Genomic DNA, 24,148 nt, shown 5'->3' with positions numbered 1-24,148 from the left:
ATTCAAAAGACAGGCACAATAATCATGGCCAAACATAGCTATTTATTCATTTTTTTTCTCTCATAAACAGCATTCAGTCTCTTACTGGGAAAAAAATCCTAGAATTTAAATACCTCCTCAGATCATTACATACCACAATCTGTATATATTATTTACATCTCACAAATAAAACGTTATGAATTTTTCTGACATTCATTTTTCCCCCCTCTTTTGCAATCAAAACGATGTACTGGTATAACCTAAGATAATAATCATTAACAACTACAAACTGAAGTCAGATTGGCACAGTTAGCTTACAAGTTCTCATAATGCATTTCATATTTTACATCTATTTTTTTCTTCAAGCTGCTTTAATATAAAGTGGATATGACTCTCTCCATGACAACAGGGAACATGTCCTTATAGGTTTTATAACTGTCTAACATATTGTAAACATAACATGTTATGTTCAAATAAGAATGGTCTTGCATTTGTACTATTCTTGCTACTTTCACCTAAAGAAATTTTCATTTATTCAGAAACCGCTATATGCATTTATTACATTCTTCTCTCGTCCCAGATTTTGAGAGCTAGTGGTACCCTCGGAGCACAGGAAGAATTCAAACAGAAGCATACCCTGGCTAGACAGTGCCCCCTGAATCCTAGTTGGACATGTACAAAAATAACAAACTACAGTTGGTGGATGTTTTTTAAAAAAAAAAATCTCCTAAAAACACAATAACCTATGAAGAATAATTTTAAGAGAAAGTGTTCTTAAAATGAAAATGCACTTCCTGAAATTTATTTTGAAACATTCAGAAGAACTGCATTTCAGCAATAGGAGAAAAAATGTGCAAACCAAGAATCACCCAGCGAAAGAGTTCAATGTTAGTTCTCTATTAGGAGAAGTAAGTGTTGTCTTAAAGAGTTAACAACAAAACAAAACAAAATACCACGGCATCACTAACAATCTTATCCATCAGTGGTTGGTTACTTCAGTGATGCAGATTTTTAACAGCTCTTAAATAGAACCCAAACAAGTCATCTTTAGAAAAATCAGTAAGGATGTTAACTATTTCTTCCAACGCAACACCCAAAACCTTTGTATCAATAATACTTCAGCTCCACCAAGAATGTTGGCTATCATGACCCAGATGTCTAACTGGAGGAGAGGAGGGGAAGAGAGGTACAGAAAATTAATAGCAGCACATAGGCAACTTACCTGGAGAAAAAAGAGAAAGTGGAAGAATACATTAAGGTCAGTCAGTGCCTCTAGTTTCTGTCTTAAGGAAGTGAAATTTTTTCCTTTGGGACATATGGAAAAAAGGAACCTTGAGACATGGACTATTTGATGTTCCAACCTGTGCTTTTTCTCCCTCCTAAGCTATTAACATTACTTCAGCTACCAGCAACAGCCTTATGTAGTTTTGTACTTCATAAAGGAATTCATATCCCTGACTTGATAGTCTTACAAAATACAGATTGATTTGTGTTCAGAACTCCTGTTACATTTCTATCACGTAAACGTCCTCTTCAATCATGAGTTCACCTCGAAAAAGTGCCATCCAAAACTCACAGGACAAACTTAGCGGTAGCTAAAAGACAATAATCCCTGTCCTGTATTTTAAGATTACCACACAAAACTCTGATACTTAATGTTAAAAAAACACTGAGAATCCCCTTACCATATACAGAAATCTAGAACCGTTTCAAAGGATCAATTTGTTTACAGATCCAGTTTAGTTTCAAAACAAGTTGGATTTGATTTTTATGTGCCCAGGTTTTCAAAGAATAACTCCATGTATGGTCCACGTCTTTCATAGAAGTTATCCAAAAGTAAAAGCAGTAAGTATAATAAAACCAGGAATGCTGTGTAGATTAAAACTTCAAACTCAACTAAAAGTACAATGTTTATGCTATGGGCTTCTCACATACAGTGATCTCCAGTCTTTTATTACTGTTTTGTGTTAATGAGGACATGGATAGGAACTAATAAGGGCCAGCGAGTGTATTTCTTCTGGACTCCTTTGCCCCAACCATGAGGATATCTGGTCATACTACTTCCTAATCAAAACTGTCCCACATTGTCAAATAGGATGTATGGTCTTTGTGGCACAAGTCCTTGAATGCCAAAGTCCTTGGATGACTTTTTTTTTTTTAAAAGAAAAACAAATATTGGCAGAATGTCTATCGTCAAACAAGGTTAAGTGCACTTGTCAGGCTCTACAGTGATTCAAATGATCCTGCCATTGCTGAAAACCATCTTAGGAACTCCTCAAATTGCCTTCAGAACCTGTAACAGTCTTTTGAGTATCATTCATGTTCACATGTCTTTGTCTTAAATTTAAGGATGGATGTCATTTTAGGGAGCAGCCAAAAGTCATCCAGAAGGTAAGCAGGATGAATAAATAAGATAATTAAGCTGGATGATACTATTTTTAGTTCAAATAAGGTCTGGTTATAATGTAATTAACATAAGGTGATGACACAGATTTTCGTGTGTGGCTGGTAAACTGGTTCTGAAGGCAGTTCCAAAGGAGAAATTCCAAAGACATTTGGAGTGATGGTGGCAGCCTCCCAAAATGAGTAAACACTCATTTGGATGAATACATTATTGCATATAATAGCTGAGATGTTTGGGGTTTTAAAAAAAAAACTAGCAATACACTATTAGATTCCACATATTATAGATTCTCACCTCAATAGTCATCGGTGAGCAGAAAAGTATTAAGTACCTATCTTCTATTGGTACAGCTTTCTAGCAAGTGAGGGTGGGGGGTGGGGAGCTGAAAAACTTAAGAAAAGCTTAAAACTAACAGCTAACTGGAATCTCGTGATTTTCAAAATGTCCATGCCATCTCTGTTTCCAATAGAATAAGTGTGGGGCTGTAGTGCTTAGTTTCTTTGGGTAAACCAGGCAATTGGTTACCCATTGTGTGATAAACAAAATCCATTCACTCATCTAAACAGCTGTTTCTACTTTTCAGACCTCATATACCTACGTTATGACTCAACAGCATGGCTTCTATGAAAATGAAAGGAAAGAAAGAGCTTAAAAAGCTAGAGCCAGCAGCACCATCTGACTAACTAAAAGCTTATCCATACTCCCAACAAGTTTTAATCATTAAAATTTTCTATCATGTTAAAACTTAACCAAGGGTAATCTAGCCTATGGGGTTTTTTGTTTTGTTTTGTTTTTAGAGAAACACAGCTGGTAGTATTCTCTTAACCTTTCCATTGGAATTTAAGGGTATACACATTTGAGAACAGTAAAAATGTTTTTGAACTCAGGTCAAGGAAGAAAAAAACCTGAAAAACAAGAGACCTCTAATTAAGTTCTGATGGAAAAGCAAAATTTGATGCCAACACAGACTTTACCTCTTATGGAAAAAAAAACCAGTATTAAACAATTTATCTTAAAGTAACTGATTTTATATGTTATGGGAATTTTTACTTCCTAGCCATATACAAAACCAAGGAGTATAAGCCAGACTGACGGCCCCCCTACTTAAAACACAGAGACAGTAGCAGCATCCTCCGACCCCAATGTCTTTGATGAGAGGAGTACCCAGAGGCAGGTACCTGAGGTTCTGGCACAGTGAGAACAAAAACTTAGCTACAAACACTGGGAAATCAATGCATACTTATCAACATTAGCTTAAACTTAGAGAATCATCATACCCCAGCATAACAGCGCTGCATGAAGTTTATCAGGCGCAAGAACAATTCCTCATTCTCTCTCCACTTGGCTACTGCACTCCTGCTGTCAGGGGGTTTACAGAAGGTGAAACATGATATGGAAGACCACTTGGGTGACCTTGTGCTTTATTTTCCTGTGCAGACAGGATCTTTGTAGATCCCTAAACCCCTTGGCACCCAGCTGTTTCTGAATTAACTAATTCAGTTAATATCTATGTGGGTAACTAGAAGATACTTTTTTTCCCTTAAAGGAGAAGTATATATTATCAATTGCCTCTTATTGCCGTGCCATATAAATATTACCAGTCTCCGATGGATGCATCTCTTCCAAGGCATTACTTGTCTATTGCTAACACTTGATCAATGTATGCTGGACCAAGAAGAGGAATGGAGCCAAGGCAGGCCTGGGCAGTAGTGATGCTACTGACATCCATCAGTCACTGCTCTGTTCATTAGGAAAGAAACCCAAAGTGCTACTAATCTGAATTACTGTGCAAGAAGACAGCAGGGGAGGACCAGACTGGGCCAGCTCCAGGAGGCCAGGACTGGCATCAGAGAAGAGATCACTGCAAGCTGGGGGTTTTCTTAAGAACAGCTACAGCTAAGTGAAAGCTGCTGGCACAATGTACAAAACATTCTCTTTTGTTATAAATTGTTATAAAAGGATGGAACTCATTGAAAACTGATTTTACTTTTAAAGTTAGTCGCTGTTTTGAATACTTAATTATACCACATAATAGAGACTTTCCTTTCCCGTTAGAAACTAGCTGAAGTTAAAAAAAAAAAAAGCCAACCTTCAAAAAGGGCCAGCAGCAAGCAATTATGAGAATGTGTCATTAAATGTGGTAGTCACTCTTAAGTGGCAAACCCAACAGCTCCATCCACTAAATGGAGGTGTTGAAAAATAACCAGTACTTCCAAAAACTCTCCTTCCACTCCATTTTTAATGTCTATGCTGAGAGAGTAAAGAGTATTTAATTCTCTACCAATGGGAGTTGGCTCTAAGTACAAGAGGAGGGGTTCTCAGAAACTGGGTTTACAAGGAAATTCATCCTGGGTCTTTAAGATAGGCCTTTCTTAAATATTATTTCAGTGGAAATATTTTTGATTCTCTTCACAGTGGAAGGAGACTTATGGCTCATTTGGCAACTGGTGAGAAACCTCCCAGATGGGGCTGGCTGCATCACCTCAGGAGGTGGCAATAAATACTTTATGACCTAGAGTTCAGGCACGTGTCTGAATGAGGAGCACGCTGGAATGGAAACACATTCTAGTCTCCTCCAGTTTCAACATCACAGACATCAAGGGGTGGAAAAAGACCTGCTCATAACAGAACTTTCATCATTGGGAGAACAGAGCAACATACAGCAACACCACCATCATTAACATAAATTATTAACAAATGTTATCTCTGGTTGTTGGTTTTTTTTTTTAAAAGATCTACATTCACATCTTCAAGAATTCTGTTTCTTCATGTATTAAAAGCTGGAGATCACCAATTGAGGCAAACTATGGCTTTTGAAAAATTAGATAATCTAACAGAAACATCATTATCATCATCACCAAGCATTGTGGGTAGTGATCAGTCCGTTGTGTTCAGCAATGCTCATCTGTGCTTTGCACCTCAGAAGTGAGCCTTCTGCCAAGGCACTTAAGGAGGTAAGTCTTTAATGTTAGGAATGGGCCACAATTTACACCATGTAGAACCCATCCACCAGTAGGGCCAAGCACACAGCATCAGCTAAAAACCTACAAGGAGGTAGACCCCATCTCCAATCCCGTCCCCAAATCCCAAACAAAAACAAAAAATGTCCACACCACTGTAAGTCACTAAGAGAAAAGATTGTGCTCCACCAAAAACACAGAGAATGGATCTTGGCTGCCTCTAAAATAACAGAAAAGGTTTTCATTTATTCAGGAGGAAAAAAAATTAAGGAAAATAAACTCAAATAAATCCCCAAACCACCCAACCAAGTAACAACCCCAAATATATTCCTAAGAGCCTGACTTAAGTAAGATATGATTGGAACAGCCCTCTTATCCTCTCATCTGTCCTTTGACGTCAGTTTTTCAATCAGTTCTTGGAGTGGAGCAAGTTCTCTTCTGTCAATTAAGTTGAACTCCTACATGATATGAAGACAGAGAAAAGACAAGGTTAACATATTTTATATGTATTTTTATTCCACAGAAATTTTTCATATATACGGGGTGAGAGACAGAGAGGAAACAAAGATAATATCAAGACTGTGAATATAAGTGACTGGAAGGATGACGACGATGCCATTGACAAACCAGGGAAATTTTTTTAAAAGGGAGTGGGTATTGGGGGGAAAAGACATTCAGTTTCAAATACTCAATAGGGGGGCAGAGGTGCATGGCTAGTGCTCCGGAGTCTCACATGCACAGACACAGTTAAACAAATGGAAGCTGATTAGGCCACCAAGCAAAAGTAGAGTGAAGGAAGAGACGAGGGCCCAAGACAGAATCTTGGGAAACACTCACGGGGGGACGTGATGTGGATGAGCCAGCAATGGAGACTGAGGGAGGTAGGAGAACCGACAGAAAGCAGGGTCACAAAAGCCCAGAAGAAGAATGTTAACAGTGGAGAGGTCAAGGAGGATGAGCATCAAGAAAAGACCATGAGACTCGACAACTGAAAAATCAGGGTAGCTTCAGTCAGCGGTGAAGTCAGAAGTCAGACGATTTGAACGACATCCACCGGATTCCTAATGACATATCTGAAGGCTTTCTAGAATGCCGTACTATAACAGGCACCCTTGCAGTCATAAAACTGCATAATCAACCTCCACTTATATAAAAAAAAAGCCTAACATGTAGAATGTTGCATTCGCTGTCAGATGTGTTTGCCACAGTGGCTGGTTTTGCCTGCCTTGGAGGCCCAATTCAGGAGAGCAGGCTGATGTTAGGAGGTGCCTTAGGTTAAACTAAACACACTGCTCTCACCTCTCCAAGAGGATTCACACATTCTCTGACCTTGGGACATATAAGATGGGACCTTCTACAGCTGTTTTGGACAGCCATGTTGTATGCTAAGAGCTTATTTTAGGCTGAGAAACAATCAAGAAAGCATTTACTAAATGCCTAGTATGTGCCAGGAACTGGGCTAAGGGCTGAGGTCTTTACAGAAAAGTGACCTAGAAAGAATGGCTCAGGCTTACATTCTGGGGCAGAGCCAAGATGGCGGAGTGAAAGCAGTGACTGGCTTGAGCTCTCCCCCAGACCCCTCCAAATACCTGTAAAAAATGGCTCTAAACAAATTCTAAAGCAGCAGAACCCACAAAAAGACAGAGTGAAACAAATTTCCAGCCCAAGACAACCTGGATGGTTGATCTGAAAGGTATATTGCTCCTGACGCAGTTCAGCGTGGGTGTGCAGGCCACAGTGAACCTGGAACAGGCCTCAGGGGACTGAATCACAGGCAGCTGTGGCGGTTTCCAGACTTCAACCCATGAACACTGAAGACGACTTAGAAGGTCAGTGGGAAAAGTCTGTGTCTGCAGTGAGAGAGAGAAGCTAGATCCCAGCCGCAAGTCCCAAGCGAGGCCCGGGGCAGTGGCTGCTTCCTGAGCATCTGGCCCACAGACTGAGGGGGAATGGGGTGACTGATCAGAGAGGGAGTGTAGGGATCTCTTTGCCAGTGCTGAGGCAGGAATCTCTTGCTTTGCCCATGCTTGGATCTAGGTCACAGTTCTGGGTGGCGGTCCTGGAGTGAGGAGGAGCGCTGGCGTGGTGGAGCTTGTAGTGGCTGTGGAGAGGAAACCCTCCTCACAGTTCCAAGACAGAAAAGAGTGCTCATGGACCAGAGCACAGGCCAGGAAAGGAGTAAACACCTTGCCCTTCATCATAGCACCTTGGAAGAACTGAAAATTTACAGGTGCCTGGAAGTATCTCTGAAAACAGCTGCACAAAACCCCAAAGCGGGAACAGTATATTCTCCACACTGGACACAGACCGTTTACCTTAACAGAGAGTTTTGGCTGGGATCATGAGCAAGCAGCACAAAAAGAGTCAGACTATATTATCTTACTTTGGTGACAAAGAAGATCAAAACATACAACCAGAAGAAGACAATGAAGTCAAAGCTCCTACGTCCAAAGCCTCCAAGAAAAATATGAATTGGTCCCAGGCCATCAAAAAGGATTTTGAGAAGCAAGTAAGAGAAGTAGAGGAAAAATTGGGAAGAGAAATGAGAGTGATGCAAGAAAATCATGAAAAACAAGTTGACAGCTTGCTAAAGGAGACCCAAAAAAATACTGAAGAAAATAAGACCTTAAAAAATAGCCTAACCCAAATGGCAAAAGAGGTCCAAAAAAGCCAACGAGGAGAAGAATGCCCTAAAAAGCAAAACTGGCCAAATGGAAAAGGAAGTCCAAAAGATTACTGAAGAAAATACTTCCTTAAAAATTAGAATAGAGCAATTGGAAGATAGTGACTTTATGAGAAATCAAGACACTGTAAAACTAATCCAAAAGAATGAAAAATTAGAAAACAATGTGAAATATCTCGTTGGAAAAACAACTCACCTGGAAAATAGATCCAGGAGAGGGAATTTAAAAATTATTGGACTATCTGAAAGCCATGATCAAAAAAAGAGCCTAGACATCGTCTTTCAAGAAATTATCCAGGAAAACTGCCCTGATATTTCAGAACCAGAGTCTTATACCAAATCTATGAAGACTTAAATGTCTACTTTGTATTACTGTGATTTTGCACATGTGCGTTCAACCTGCAATATTTTTAGCTTCTGGGATATTTAGAGAGAAAGCTGTTGGCTCTTTGTAGTGACTTTGCATTCTTAACCCCTTTCCTTGCCATGTAATTTGCTCACCCATACAAGACCTTGTGTCTTGATAATTTCTGTAGCAGGTTCTACAGTGTTTTATTTCTATTTTTCTAACTTAATGGTTAATGATCACTGTAAATGTGCTAGAAGATATGAAGAATTAGTTGGTTGAGCAGGGATCACATTTAATTTCTTGGACAGACATCATAGAGAAATGAAAAAATTAGCTGGTAGAGAAGAGAGGGAATAGAATAGAGGGAAAGAGTAGGGACTTTAAACATAACTGAGTATTTGTTTCCCTGTAATCAGTACATTTCTGGTGTTAAATAAATGTTAGTGTTAAAAATAGTGGTGATAAATAGAGCTCTGGCCTTGGAGTTAAGGAGGACCTGAGTTCAAATCTGGCCTCAGACACTTGACACTTACTAGCTGTGTGACCCTGGGCAAGTCACTTAACCCTGATTGCCTCACCAAAAAAAAAGAAAAAAAATAGTAGTTATAAAAGATGAAGCACTATTCTAGAAATCAGACTATATGGGCTGGTAGAGCCACCCTGCCCTGTGGGCTGTAATCTTGGATCACTTCCTTTTTCCTAAAATAATTGGTGTGGAGGAGGTTGCAGGGCGAGGTGGAGAATTGTTCATACCATTTTACTATGGCTCCAAATTGTGAGGCTGAGTATCTCTCATGATGAATTGACAAAAGATCATCAAATACAGTAATAACTACTATGCAGATTTCTCCAAAAATGGCAGTAGAAAAAATCCTATAAAGCATAGATATAGAATGGCAAACATATATCTAAAACCAAAAGTAAACATTATTGGCAATGGGGAAATACTAGAAAACCTCAGTATGCCAAATACAAGAGCATTTGTCATAATTCTAGAAATGCACACAACATCAATAAGATGAAAGAGAAATTAATGGCATAAAACACAGGTAAATAGGAGATTGAACAATTCCCATTAGCTGATGAAATGATAGCTTCTTTAGAAAACCCAGAGGAATCAGTAAAGAAACAAGTATCTGGATACAAAATAAAAATAAACCCACAAAAAATCATCAGTATTTCTATATGTAACAGTAACACAATCCAAAAGGAATTAATAGAATGGGAAGTCTCGTTAGAGGCAACTGGCAGTACAGTAGATGAAGTAATTTTCACCTTTTAAAGCCAAATGGCATTATAATTTCCAGTAATTGAGACCATGCTTCTAAAAGCTTCAGTATGTTAATGAAAATAACAATGTAATCAGCTTGGCTAAGTCAGCTGTGTTACCTGGTGACTGAAACCTGATAGATTTAATTGGATGGATTTTTGTATGTTAGGAGAATAGATTGATGGACTGGCCAGCTTGGTTCAGGTGCTAATTAGTTTTGTTGAAGTATTTTTATTTTTATTTGTTTTGAAAAAAATTCCTTGTTATAGGGGATGGCTCTCTCAGTAAAGATGATGGAAGGATATATTTGGAAATAAAGGTTATATTAAAAAAAGTGATATTGGTAAAGTAAAAAAAAAGAAATAAAATGCTGCCCCTCAGCTGCTACTAGTGCGATTTTTCTGTTTAGGCACATTACCCTCCCCTGTTAGACATTGGGTTCTAATTTACTGTTAACTAATTTCTATGCTTTAATTTCCCAGGTGTCCCCTTCCCGAAGAACTTCATGTCAGTGGCAAAAACTATCCTGAAGCGTCTGTTCAGGGTCTATGCACATATTTACCATCAGCACTTTGACCCAGTGATCCAGCTGCAGGAGGAAGCCCATCTTAACACATCCTTCAAGCACTTCATTTTTTTTGTGCAGGTGAGTTGAGTTGGGAAGTTTTTTTGCTTTTAGACTTGACGTATAGAGGACCTAGAGATGCCATGTGCTGTGGTTCTCCCCCACCCCAGTACTACATCTCTGTGGCCATGAGTATCTTGTGCCATTCTTTCTTTTTTTTTAATTTTTTAATTTTTATTTTAACATGTGTTTTTAAAACTTTGGGTTACAAATTTTCTCCCTTCCTCCCTCCCCACCCACCCTCTTTGAAAAGGCAAGCATCTCGGTACAGGTTATAGATGTGTAGTCATGCAAAACACTTCCATAGTAGTCATGTTGTGAAAAACTAAGTATATTTCCCTTCGTCCTGTCCTACCCCCCGTTTATTCTCTCTTTTGACCCTGTCCCTCCTCAGAAGTATTTTCTTCTGCTTATCCCCTGCCCCAATCTGCCCTCCCTTCTATCAACCCCCTGCTCTCTTGTCCCCTTCCCCTCTTATTTTCCTGTGGGGTAAGATAGCTTTTCATACTCCATTTTGTATGTTACTCCCTCCTTAAGCCAATCCTATGAGAATAAGACTCTCTCATTCCCTCGCACCTTCCCCCATTTCCCCATCTCTGTAAAAGCCTTTTCTTGTCTGTTTCATGTGATATAATTTACCCCATTTTACTTCTCCTTTTCTCTTTCTCCCAGTATAATCCTCTCTCACCCCTTAATTTTGTTTTCCAGATATCACCCCTTCATCTTCAACTCACCCTGTGCCCTCTATCTATCTTTCTATCTATACATACAATTTTTTCCCCTCCCACTACCCTAATACTGACAAAGGACTCATGAGTTACAAATATCATCTTTCCATGCAGGAATGTAAACAGTTCAACCTTAATAAGTCTCTTATGATTTCTCTTTCCTGTTTACCTCTTCCCTGTTTCACTTGAGTCTTGTATTTGAAAGTCAGATTTTATATTTAGCTCTGGTCTTTTCCTCAGGAATGCTTGAAAGTCCTCTATTTCATTGAAGGACCATTTTTTTCCCCTGAAGGATTATACTCAGTTTTTCTGGGTAGGTGATTCTTGGTTGTAATCGTATCTCCTTTGCCCTCCGGAATATCATACTCCAAGCCCTGGGGTCCCTTAATGTAGAAGCTGCTAAATCTTGTGTTATCCTGATTGTGTTTCCACAATCCTTGAATTGTTTCTTTCTGGCTGCTTGCAATATTTTCTCCTTGATCTGGGAACTCTGGAATTTGGCTACAATATTCCTAGGAGTTTTCCTTTGGGGATCTCTTTCAGGAGGAGATCGATGGATTCTTTCAATTTCTATTTTGCCCTCTGGTTCTAAAATATCAGGGCAGTTTTCCTGGATAATTTCTTGAAAGACGATGTCTAGGCTCTTTTTTTGATCATGGCTTTCAGATAGTCCAATAATTTTTAAATTCCCTCTCCTGGATCTATTTTCCAGGTGAGTTGTTTTTCCAACGAGATATTTCACATTGTTTTCTAATTTTTCATTCTTTTGGATTAGTTTTACAGTGTCTTGATTTCTCATAAAGTCACTATCTTCCAATTGCTCTATTCTAATTTTTAAGGAAGTATTTTCTTCAGTAATCTTTTGGACTTCCTTTTCCATTTGGCCAGTTTTGCTTTTTAGGGCATTCTTCTCCTCGTTGGCTTTTTTGGACCTCTTTTGCCATTTGGGTTAGGCTATTTTTTAAGGTCTTATTTTCTTCAGTATTTTTTTGGGTCTCCTTTAGCAAGCTGTCAACTTGTTTTTCATGATTTTCTTGCATCACTCTCATTTCTCTTCCCAGTTTTTCCTCTACTTCTCTTACTTGCTTCTCAAAATCCTTTTTGATGGCCTGGGACCAATTCATATTTTTCTTGGAGGCTTTGGACGTAGGAGCTTTGACTTCATTGTCTTCTTCTGGTTGTATGTTTTGATCTTCTTTGTCACCAAAGTAAGATAATATAGTCTGACTCTTTTTGTGCTGCTTGCTCATGATCCCAGCCAAAACTCTTTGTTAAGGTAAACGGTCTGTGTCCAGTGTGGAGAATATACTGTTCCAGCTTCGGGGTTTTGTGCAGCTGTTTTCAGAGATACTTCCAGGCACCTGTAAATTTTCAGTTCTTCCAAGGTGCTATGATGAAGGGCAAGGTGTTTACTCCTTTCCTGGCCTGTGCTCTGGTCCATGAGCACTCTTTTCTGTCTTGGAACTGTGAGGAGGGTTTCCTCTCCACAGCCACTACAAGCTCCACCATGCCAGCGCTCCTCCTCACTCCAGGACCGCCACCCAGAACTGTGACCTAGATCCAAGCATGGGCAAAGCAAGAGATTCCTGCCTCAGCACTGGCAAAGAGATCCCTACACTCCCTCTCTGATCAGTCACCCCATTCCCCCTCAGTCTGTGGGCCAGATGCTCAGGAAGCAGCCACTGCCCCGGGCCTCGCTTGGGACTTGCGGCTGGGATCTAGCTTCTCTCTCTCACTGCAGACACAGACTTTTCCCACTGACCTTCTAAGTCGTCTTCAGTGTTCATGGGTTGAAGTCTGGAAACCGCCACAGCTGCCTGTGATTCAGTCCCCTGAGGCCTGTTCCAGGTTCACTGTGGCCTGCACACCCACGCTGAACTGCGTCAGGAGCAATATACCTTTCAGATCAACCATCCAGGTTGTCTTGGGCTGGAAATTTGTTTCACTCTGTCTTTTTGTGGGTTCTGCTGCTTTAGAATTTGTTTAGAGCCATTTTTTACAGGTATTTGGAGGGGTCTGGGGGAGAGCTCAAGCCAGTCACTGCTTTCACTCCGCCATCTTAGCTCTGTCCTCTATAATGTAATTTTTTCTTTAATCTGACTTAAGCACTGTAAAACTTTTGTAATCTAAAAACTTAGTGAGAGGCAGCAGGGTATATTTTGATATTACTGGAGTCAGAAGATCTGGGTTTAAGGTTGGCCTCTGACATACTAACTGGCTGTTACCTAATTTGTTTGTGCTCTAAACAATATAATACCAAACTACAGATGATTTCCTAATCTTCATCAGGAAATGGAATTTCTGTACTGGGAATTCTATACACCAGTGAAATCACAGGTCCAAACCAAAACAACTCTGAACCAACTTCTTCTTAAAAACCTAATAGTTTTATAAACTTTACCTTTCAGACTAGGAAGTAGGTAATATTTCCTTTGGAGTTACTCTACTCATATCAGTGCAAGCAAAATACCCGCCATGAGGCAGGAGAGAAAGAAAGCAGGGAGCAGAAACAAATGAGTGAGGAGAGAGGCAGTGCTCCCATAAGCATAAAGAATTCCAAATGACATCGCAGCATCCAGACTTCACCGGTAATTTTACCTATTTTGGATGGAAATAATGTCTCATCATCCAACTGGTCCTGTACCCAAGTCATCAGGTAATCAATATATTTTGGTGCAGAACACTTAATAGGCTTCTTTATGTTGGTTCCATCTGCCCAATGATACTCATACCTGAATTAGGAAAGACATAAAATGTCAACATACACATACTGGCTTTAAAAGTAATTCATTTTTCTTCCCCAAATAATCTAAAAAAAAAAAATTAGCAGGACTGATGTCATCATCTTCATATTCTATTTAGTTTTGGGTTTTATGACCAAGTGCTATTATTGGGCAGCTGCTGTCATGTTAGTCTTCCCGCTTCAAGGCCAGGCCTCTCCCCACCCCCTATCTGTTATTTCCACCTGACTCCCTCTCATTCATAACCCTTAGGTCAGACAATTATATAAATGTCAGAGCAGAATGAACTGTTTATTCCCCTGTTCCAAGCTGATTTCTTTCTAAACTCAGTAGCTTGCTTTATTGACCTGAAAAGAATTCCTCCCACCTAAGTTAGGTCTTTCCAACTGGTTTTAACGTGTTTGTTTCAATGCATCTGTTGTTGGGTTTAGGGTTTTTGGAGGGAGGTGGTAAAGGTATAGATGAGGGAAATAGTTCAACAGAATTTTCTAAAAACCTTTGATTTAAAGTTATACAAGTGGCCAAAAAAAAAAACCAAAACAAAAAAAACAAAAAACCACTACTGGAAAATATAGAAACCTGCAAAGAATTGACTAACTTTAAGAATTATTGTTTTGAAACATGACTTTTGAGAATTCAGATGTTTCATTAAGGAATAAATGAAGGCTCAAATTCTACACTGATGTCACTTTCCCAAAACCATGTTTCTACCATCTACTACTAATTTAATATGAATTGGTTAGGAAATTAATCCAGATACCCTTCTCACTCTCCCAAATGAGACTGTTCTGTCTTCAAACACACCACTCCACTTTCATAAATTTGAGGTGTATACAACATAACACAAGTATTGTTGGTAAATTACAACCTGAAGAGCTATCAGGTTCATTTTGAGTTCTTCCCCCATTATTTTGAATCCAAAGTATAAAAACACTGTCTGATATAAATTTGAGGAAGAAGAATTGAGATGTGTATTGCATGATTAAAATGACATGTCTATGACTTAATAGAAGCAAAGTATGTAATACAGAAAAGACAAAGCTCACCAGAAGATTACTAAGTTAATAGCTTCCTCATATGAGATGACCTCTAAAGCACCTCCCAACCCCAAATCATTTATCCCCAACTCTGGGTGGTAGAAAAGTGTTTTGATCTTCTTAGGGCATAAAGAGCACCTCATTTGCCCATCCACTTAAAATTAATCCTTCCTTTCAGAACCTGCTCACCCCTGCCTTCTCCTTTTCATGTGAGATGACCTGTTTAGCTCTGGGCCTCTCCATTTTTCTAGGTCCTTTTTAAAAGGAAGGAATCAAAGATGACAACGGCAAAAGGAATAGCTTGTGCACACCTTACTCCAAATCATTTTTTAAAAAATAACATTATATTGATGAGGGGGCACCACAGTGCACAGAACACTGGACCTGGAGTCAAGAACACCCAAGTTCAAATCCAGCCTCAGACACTAGGTGTGTGACCCTGGGCAAGTAACTGAACCACTATTTGCCTGAGTTTTAATCATCTGCAAAATGAGGGAAATAGCAAACGCCTCCCAGAGTTATTGCTGGGTTCAATTAAAATAATATCGGTGAAGCACTTTACAAATTTTTAAAAGGGTGGTGTGTGTGTGTGTGTGTCTGTCTGTCTGTCTGTCTGTCTTTCCTTTCACTCCTCCCTTCATGCTCCACTTGCCAAAGCTAGAGTTTCTCTGGCTTAAGATTAACCATTTCTGAATCCATCCTCCCTCTTAGTCCTCCCTTCTCTTCTTCCTTTCCTCTTGATTCTCTGACTTTAATGTATTTCTATGCCAAACTCCTGATTACGCAAGATAGTAAATTCCATCCCCTTCCTCCCTCTTTCTTCTCTGGTGTATTCCTTTTCCCTTCCCTTTTCTTTTTTCTCTTAAATCATCAATGTGTTGGCTCTGATTCTTATAATCTAGCCACTGGTCAGATTCTTATAATCTAGTCAATAGCTCACTAATATTCAGACTCCTTAAGAGTCTGCCCGATATGACGATGTTCTAATAAACCTTGTCTTTGGCTGAAAAAAAAAAATCATCAACGTGTTATACAACTGCTCCCAGGTCCTCTCTCTTTTTAATCCCTCCATGACTCTTAACTTTGACCCTTCTGGTCAAAACCAACACAGGCTTCTGCACCTTGGCTTCAGGTAAGGGTGACATAGTTACAGGCTCCATGTTTCCTGATCCAGGCTCTCCTGTCCCTGCCATCACAAAGCTTTAGGCTCTAGGCTTCTCTGGCTGTTACCATCCCTTAGTGTCCACAGGCTTTTGACTGTCTCTTTATGTGGGCCTGGGCTGGCAAAATCCACCTTTGGAAACTGTAGTTTCTCCTTGGATTTCTTGATTCTTGGCCTTATGCCTTAAAGGAAAAAAAAAATCCTTGTGGAAGTGTTGTGAGGGAGCTGGGCTGTTTTGCTTCCCTTTATCTGGAAGAGTATCTGCATTATCCTACTATCAATAAACTACTGGTATTCTAATCATCTCAGAGGTCAAAGAAGTGATACTTCATAAAAGCATGTTCTCCTTTCTTTATCTGATGACACATTAAATAATAATAGTTTAAAGAGACAGTCCTAAGACTATCACCAAAACTCAAACTGCTATCCATCCACTGGCTTTAATCATTTATGCTACTTGCGACTTAACAGTAAATCATACCAGCAAGCCAGACGGATAAGTCAAAACTAAGTCTCCTCTAACATTTAAGGCCAATCTAACAACAACAAAAAAAAAGCAGCCCTGTTTTGAAAATACTATAGAAGGGACACCAATGAAAGGAGGAAGGGGAGAGTAATAAGATAAACATAACCTATACGTATGTTCATGCACACACGTAGTTCCAGGGCACAGAAACATGGCTTCCCAGCTAAATAAGGTTCTTGGAAACCTATTCTCCTTAAGCAGTAGGTGCTTTTTAATTTTCAAAATGCATGCCTCCCAAAACCCCAATATGATATTTTAATGGCAAGAAGAGAAATATCTGGGGCAGCTAGGTGGCGCAGTGAACACCAGCCCTGAAGTCAGGAGGACCTGAGTTCAAATCCAGCCTCAAACCAAACACTTGACACTTACTAGCTGTGTAACCTTAGGCAAGTCACTTAACCCCAACTGCCTCACCAAAAAAAAAAAAAAAAAAAAGGAGAGAAATATCTGTTTTCAGAGATAAACTGAAGAGAACTCAAAAAAAAACACCCACATACAGTGGTACAGATAGGACTAATATTAGAAAGTTGACCCACCCAATATCTCATACCAAATGGTCCTGTTCTCAAGATAAGAGTCCACTGCCAAACACCCCCTGTAGGCAATCTGCTATTAAAAGAACCCATTACCTTTCAAAAGGCCACAGCTAAATGAAATACTACCCAAGCCTAAAACCTCCTTAGACAACAAAGATTAAATTTTCAAATTATTAAAACATATAGGATTAGAACAAATCATTGCATAATCCAAAATTTTTTGCTCTTTATTAAGACAAGAGTTGAGAAAGCTTTCTGCTTCCTGCAAGACACAGAGCATGAGACCAAAGAAGAGACGAGGAAAGGGAAATAGCTCAATTATCCTGCTGAGAAGACAAAACTATTTAAAGAGGATGACAAAAATGATCTCAACTGTTCATGCAGTCACGGAAGGCAATGTATGGCTTTTAGATGTGCTAAAACTCAGGTTCCAGTGTCCTTCCAGGCATCTCTCCTAAAAAATGTTTAAACTTCGAGGCAAAAATATCCTGACTGCAAAGTAAAAACGAATGAAATAAATCACATCTCATCTTTGTTAAATGGTTCTATGGAACTTTGAAGCAAAACAGCTAGTGAAAAGCAAGTGACAATTCCAGTATCTCTATACTATCAGGAGACTGGGCAAGTCTGAAAGCCAGCAAAGATATTTTTATGTATTCAGTAAGGACGAAAAACTCAGAGCTGGAGACACCTTTGGAGTCATGCCTCATTTTGCAATGATGAAACTGGGGTACAGAGAGTTTAAACAACTTGCCCAAGATGAGACACACTTGAACTCAAGCTCCACATCTTCATGTTAGGACTTCTCTCCCTTGTTTTCCCTTGTTGTTATTTGTCCTTGTTATTCCTTCTTGAAGAGGACTATGACATCAGGAAGGTGATGCCATGACTTGCAAGTGAATTGCATTTAAGTAAGGCAGGGCTGTGCAAAGTCACCAGACTCATTCTCTCCTCTGGAGACATCTGGGTCTGGTGGCCAGACACAGATCAGGATGACTGAAGATGGCCCTGCTCCTCATTTTCCCTTATCAATGAGTAAATCATAGCAACCCCTATGACAATCACCAACCCCCATATTTTTCCTTCTATAACCTGATACACTACAGAAGAAACATACTACAATGTAACTTGTGGGGGACAGTTAGAAAGGAGCAAAGAAAAGAGGAAGAAGCAGGGAAATTTCACTCTGAAGGAATACTTCACTGTCTTCTTTCATTGACAGTGCTATCTAAGGTAGAGTAAATTTAGTTTTCTTGGAGAGAAACAGGCAATTGCCAGGATGTACAAACACTAGGAAAACTTGGTACTTTTTTCCTGATGATTTATTAGTTTATGCTTAAAATACTTCTCCAAAGGCATCCTACTATTGCTTAAGGAAGACGATAAGCACAAGTTCAAAGTAGCTGGATTAACCTCCTGAATGTGCAGGAAGTGGAGTATCGGACTCAATTCAACATTCATTAAGTGCCATGCCAAGCACTTCAAGAGGCCCACAGAACAAAGATAAAAATGAAACAGCCCTGCATCCTCCAGGACTATATTCCATTGAGAGGATACTAAAAAAAAAAAAAAAAATCTTAAATGGCTTCAATTTTGCTCTAAGATTTTCCCAATTGTCCCAACTATTCCGGCAAATCTCCCAGAGAAAAATTTATGAATTCTGTTAATATATTTCAAGTTGCAAACTGTTTAACGTCTTCGTTAGTCTGAAAAATATTGTTCCATGAAAATTTTCTCTGGCCAAACAGTGACCTACTTATGCAACCTTTCCTCAAGTCTTAAGTGTTGATATTAAAAATCAAAAAGAAAAGTGCTATGAAGCAATTGCTGTCTCCTTCCCCGCCCCAAACTGAGGCAGCAGAGTATCACTTTCTACCAAAGACCTGAGCTTGAGGTCCCTACCCCAGCACTGGCACCAAACCCCCGTGACGGCCGAATTCAGCTATCATCTTCTATTCTACTGAATCGATGCTTGGAAAACTGAACACGACAAAATGAGATTCCAACGGCTTAATAGCCACCAGGACCCACAGCCCCTCCGAATAACATACAGACGGTTAATTTAGCACTTCCGGGCTTGGAGCTTGGACATTTCCAGCTCTTCCCACGCTCACACCTGTCAAAAAGGCGAGGGTAGCACTCAGTTTTGCCTAGAGGTTGGGAAGTGTGGCCAAAGTCAGTTACTTTACAACAAAATAGTAACTGACAAAGTAATGAATGATCTAACACACTTCAAAAGTATTCACTTGATTCACTACGCACATCGATCAGCTTATGTAGGAGACATGTTTTTGCAGTAAGAATTATGGCCTTCGTTAACTTCAAAGCATTTCCTTCAAAAGGCATTTCCTTTAATGTCATACAAATACCTGCCTTTGCATTTGAAATGACAAAGGAGCAGTAAGGAAAAATAACTGGTGGATAGTCAACTGCTGAAAACACACATCTGTCTTTTCTCTTCTACTCCCAAACATATTCTGTGGTAACTTTCTTTAGAAGGGCAGCTGTGGGGTGGGGGAGCGGTTGTGGGTGGACAAGAAAGGCAAAAATTACACTCTTTTGGTTTACAGATACATAAATGCCTCAGAAACAATAATAATTAACTAGCCAAGTCTCCTTTAGTCAGTACAATAAAACAGATAGTTGATTTCTTCAAGTTCAGTGGAATGCTATTGACCATGTTTCTTAATTTAGATGTAGCAAGAAACAATAAATACAGGAGGCATAACTATAAAGTAATGAACTACTCCATAAAAAGGCAAAGCAAAGACATCAAAACTTGAGACAGGCTTGGAAAGAGACAGAAAACAAGCCCACTGCTGTCTATTAAATTTCTTTGATTCTTTAATGCGAATGGCTTTATGCAATTTTCTCACTTCTTCTGTCCATATATTTGACTATTGGAGAGGTAGTGTGGTACAGCGCATAGCTAAAGGATCAGAAGAGCTGGGTTCAATTCTGACCTCTCCCATGTTCTAGCCACTCAACCACGGACAAAAGTCACTCCTTCCCCTCTCTCATCGTCTAAACAACTCTGGGATCTCTCCAAGATGATCAACAGCAGGAGATGAGGGTCTGCAGATCTGCAGTGGGGGGCCTTAACAACCATAACCAACCCTATTGTTTTATGAATGAGGAAACTGAGCCCCTGGAGGTGAAGAGACATGTCCAAGATCACATTACAGCAATGGAGATATTGTGAGGGCTGTCCCCAGAACTCATGGTACCTTCTGGTGACATTCCATGTGGAGATTTCCCAACACGGGAAATCTTCCTTCTTTGGAGAGTAGCTATGTCTTTCCGGAAATTTGCAAAAATCACTTAACATCTCCGGCCTGTGCTGCCTGGGGATGCTACCAAAGCCTGTTACCCATGCTCAGCTGGGCCCTCACTGCAGGCAGGCAGACAGTCCTTTCTTACCTCTCTTACCGAGTCTCTCTCTCACTCCCTAAAGAATCTACTCCCAACTTCTCCCTGCTTATGCTTCCTGCACCTTCTCTCCCAAGCTAAAGATTTTTCTTCTTACTTTACTGAGAAAACTAAGGGCATTTGACATGAGCTACTTTTGCCATTCTCTTCATCTCAAAAACCCTCGACACCATCTTACAATCCCTCCCCCTCTACTCTCTGACAAAGAGGTGGCCCTTCTCCTTGCCAAGCCACAAGAAGCAAAGGCCCTGAGGCAAGAGAGCCTGAGGCGAATTCAGAGAACCCAAGAGGCCGCAGCAGGGAGGCAGCCCAGGGTCACTGAAGGCCAGCTCAGTTCCCAAGTCACCTTGTCCAACACCATCAGGAGCAGCCAGAGGTGCTGCCTGGCAGAGCTAAGTCTCAGGGCCAACACTCTTTCCACTGTACCACATGGCAGGAGACAAAGTTGGAAAGGCAGGTTCAGGCCAGGGACAAGGCATGGAAGCCCCTGAATTCGGACTAAGGAATTTAAGCATTAAGCCATGCAAAGTCACAACAAGATCTGGAACAGGAGACCAACATGACCAGGAATAGTCACACAGACTTAACTATTCCTTTTTTGCCTAGATGTTTAAGTTGTTTCTCTCACTCCCAAGAGTAAGGAAATAAAGAGCAAACGTACACCGAGTAAGAGCCCTACAAAGCTTACTTTGGGCCAGCCGACATCACCGAGCAGCTCTCCTCAGTGCAGAAGTCAGTGATGGTTCCATAAAGCATATTGATCTGGTTGAAGAAATCCACAGCTGCAAAGTATTTCAAGAGTTAGTTCATGGAAATGGAATGAACAGAAAAGTTAAATTAAATTTTAAATCACATTCATCCCAATATTTTTTGTTTTCCTTAAGTGTCAAATAGGGTTTCCCCCCTCAGTTTTATGAAATAAATCAAGACGGAAAAGTAACCCAGATGACACAGCCATCACAGTCTGAAATAAACCTATGAGCGGCACCTCGTCTTATTTAAATCCTGGGATGTCTGCTATTGTCAGGTCTACAGAGAGTCAGTTAATTAGTGTTTATAGCTCTTTGAGGTAAAGTTAGAAAAGTCTTTTATTTTTGTGGGCTTATGTCACAAAGAAGATATTCCTCAATAAAATGGCAACATTTTCAAAAAAATCAAAATAATTTGCCCAATGTGGAATCCTTTTCAAAGACACATTCCACCCCAAATATCTTGATTTTAAGAAGCTCAACGACAGAATACACTAAGATCATTTTTAAGGATGGGCTTGCTACTTTTATCTACTGAAATGGTGCTAAGAGGGAGGAAAGAGTCTTTCAAAAACTATATTCCCCAGGTGAAGAGAAACAAAGAAGGTCTCCATCACACTGTCCACAGCAAACCTGGTAGAACACAGAAACAACAGCGACCTTGGAAGGCCCAGGTGCACTGGGAGCTACGTCAGACGAATTGTTCAGATGTTTAATTTGTGTCTGAGTCTTTGTGACCCCATTTGGAGTTTTCTTGGCAAAGATACTTGGCAAAGTGGTTTGCCATTTCCTTTTCCAGTTCATTGTAAAGATGGGGAAACTGAGGCAAACAGGGTTAAGTGACTTGCCCAGGGTCATGCAGTTAGTAAGTGTCTGAGGTCACATTTGAACTCAGGTCCTCCTGACCACAGGGCCGTTGCTCTATCTACTGAGCCACGGGGGAGGCAGCTTCCAAATGAACAAGATCACAGATCCATCACAGAATCACATTAGAAGAGACTACAGTAGCCAGACAGTCCAACTCATACACGACAGGCACCCCTTGAACTCCAACTAACCAGCTGGACATCAATGTTTCTCCATTTGCCTTCAGCCCTTCAATGCTATTCAGCAATCCTACTCCAGGTTCATTTATTTCTTACCTCACTCCCCAAGGCCAACATTTAAACTCTTTCGAGGAGTTTGAAGAGAGCACCCACCGACTGAGAATCAGGAGAGATCTCTCTGCCACTAACTTCTACATGACTTTGGCAAATGATTTCATCTCTCTGGGTCTTAGCTTCATCACCTACAAACATTGGTATCTGACTAGCTGGTCTGTAATGATCAGCAATGCCTCTCTCTTCCAGCCCTTCATTCAGCCTCTAGCTCTCACACTCCCAGCAGACAATTCAGCCGTTTCACTGAAAAGACAGAGCCTATCTGCCACGACTTCTCTCAATTCTCCTCCTGTACATCTCAGAACTTTTCAGTAACTTGACCTATTCTCTGCTCCTCCTTTCCTGTCTCCTCGCTCATCTACAACCTTTGCAAATCCACTGGCACAGTGCCATGTGCCTACACATGTATTCAGGTCTCCTCTGATCCTTCCACATCTCCTATCTCCTCCACCTCCTTCTTTTTACTGACCAACTTCTATTTCTTCCTCCCACTTCACTCTTCTACAGTCTGGATTCCAACCTCACCATGCTACTGAATTGTTCTCTCAAAGGACACCAATGACCTGGGGCTGCCTCGTTATCAAATCCACCTTCAATGACTTGCTCAATCCTCCTCCGTCTTGATGGTTCCCCAGTTGCTGCATGCTTGTGAACACACTGTTCTTTTAAATGTTTTCCCTCCTGCGGATTATGAGACATTACATACTCCTAGTTTTTCTTCTGACCCCTAACCGATCTCCTTTCCTTTTCCCAGCCCTTACTGTTGGTGCTCCGCAAGGCCGTGTCCTTAATCCTCTTTCCATCTGCCCTGTCTCATTCATCCCCACAATTTTATCCTCTCTACTTCCAGACCTGACGGTTTTGAGGAGCTTCAGTTCAACATTTAAAACTGGACCTTTCTAGATGGATGCTCCAACCAATAACTCAATGTACTGAAAAACCAAATTTGGTATCTTTTTTACCTAAAATTACTCTCCCTTCTGACCTCCCTGTTTTTAATTACTCAAACCACCACCGCCTAAATGTTCAATCTTTCACTTTTTTTCCTCTCATCCCCTACCCACAATCAATTTTTAAGTCCTATCTAATAAAACTTCTACATTACTCTTCCAACCCATCCCTTCCTTTCTATTCCCACTTCATGAACTTTCTCAGTGGCCCCCTAACCAGTCTCAAGCCTCCAATTAATCCTTTAAAGTATACTGTATCAAGATGTATCTTAACTTGTGCATAAGGAACAACAGATTTACTTTGCTTAAACCTTTCAATGAATATTAAATAAAGTTCAAATGTCTAAGCCGAGCATTCACAGATTCGAAAACCTAGAATTCCCAATCTGGCTTCACCTTAGCTTTCCAGGTTTATTTCATACTCTTCCCCTCCACAAACACTTCCACTAATCTCTGTTCCATAGATACTGCACCTTGGAGGCTTTGATTCTCCACCTGGAATGGTGAGGTATCTACTCTGTGGAAATGCACACACTCCTTTCAGGCCCAGATTGGATGACCCCCCCGCATGAGTCTCTCTTTCCCTGATTATCCTTTGGGAAGGAGCAATCCTTTCCCTTTCCTTTGGGGCTTGGCAAAGCATTTGTCTTTCACCTTTCTCATATTGGGGGGGGGTGGCATCATTGGGGGATGGCAGTGCCCCATTTGATCTTGTAAAGATGTTACATGTGCTATACTAGCTCACTGGACTTCCCAGCACCGAGCTCACTGGTCATGCATAGTTGATCTACAATACATGTGTTGAATATAAATAGGAATTCTACTTTATTTTTACTTCTTCAAGTGGAGAGGATGACAAA

At 40.3% G+C, this 24,148-nt stretch overlaps 1 protein-coding gene across 1 annotated transcript in view; it reads right to left on the bottom strand.

Annotated features, from left to right (window-relative positions):
- Nucleotides 1-3,389: 3,389 nt before the first annotated feature.
- Nucleotides 3,390-24,148, bottom strand: part of MOB1B (MOB kinase activator 1B) — a 62,378-nt gene continuing 41,619 nt past the window's right edge. The window contains exons 3-6 of the mRNA XM_027854495.1: nucleotides 21,118-21,211; nucleotides 13,597-13,730; nucleotides 6,181-6,215; nucleotides 3,390-5,801 (exon numbers count right to left, since the gene is read on the bottom strand). Coding sequence (XP_027710296.1) covers nucleotides 5,724-5,801; nucleotides 6,181-6,215; nucleotides 13,597-13,730; nucleotides 21,118-21,211 — 341 coding nt within the window. The 3' untranslated portion in view covers nucleotides 3,390-5,723. The remainder of the gene's footprint in view (nucleotides 5,802-6,180; nucleotides 6,216-13,596; nucleotides 13,731-21,117; nucleotides 21,212-24,148) is intronic.

Source organism: Vombatus ursinus, unplaced genomic scaffold, assembly GCF_900497805.2.
Source record: "Vombatus ursinus unplaced genomic scaffold, bare-nosed wombat genome assembly UNPS02010461.1, whole genome shotgun sequence".
Lineage (NCBI taxonomy): Eukaryota > Metazoa > Chordata > Mammalia > Diprotodontia > Vombatidae > Vombatus > Vombatus ursinus.
This window is presented reverse-complemented; position numbering and strand designations above follow the sequence as displayed.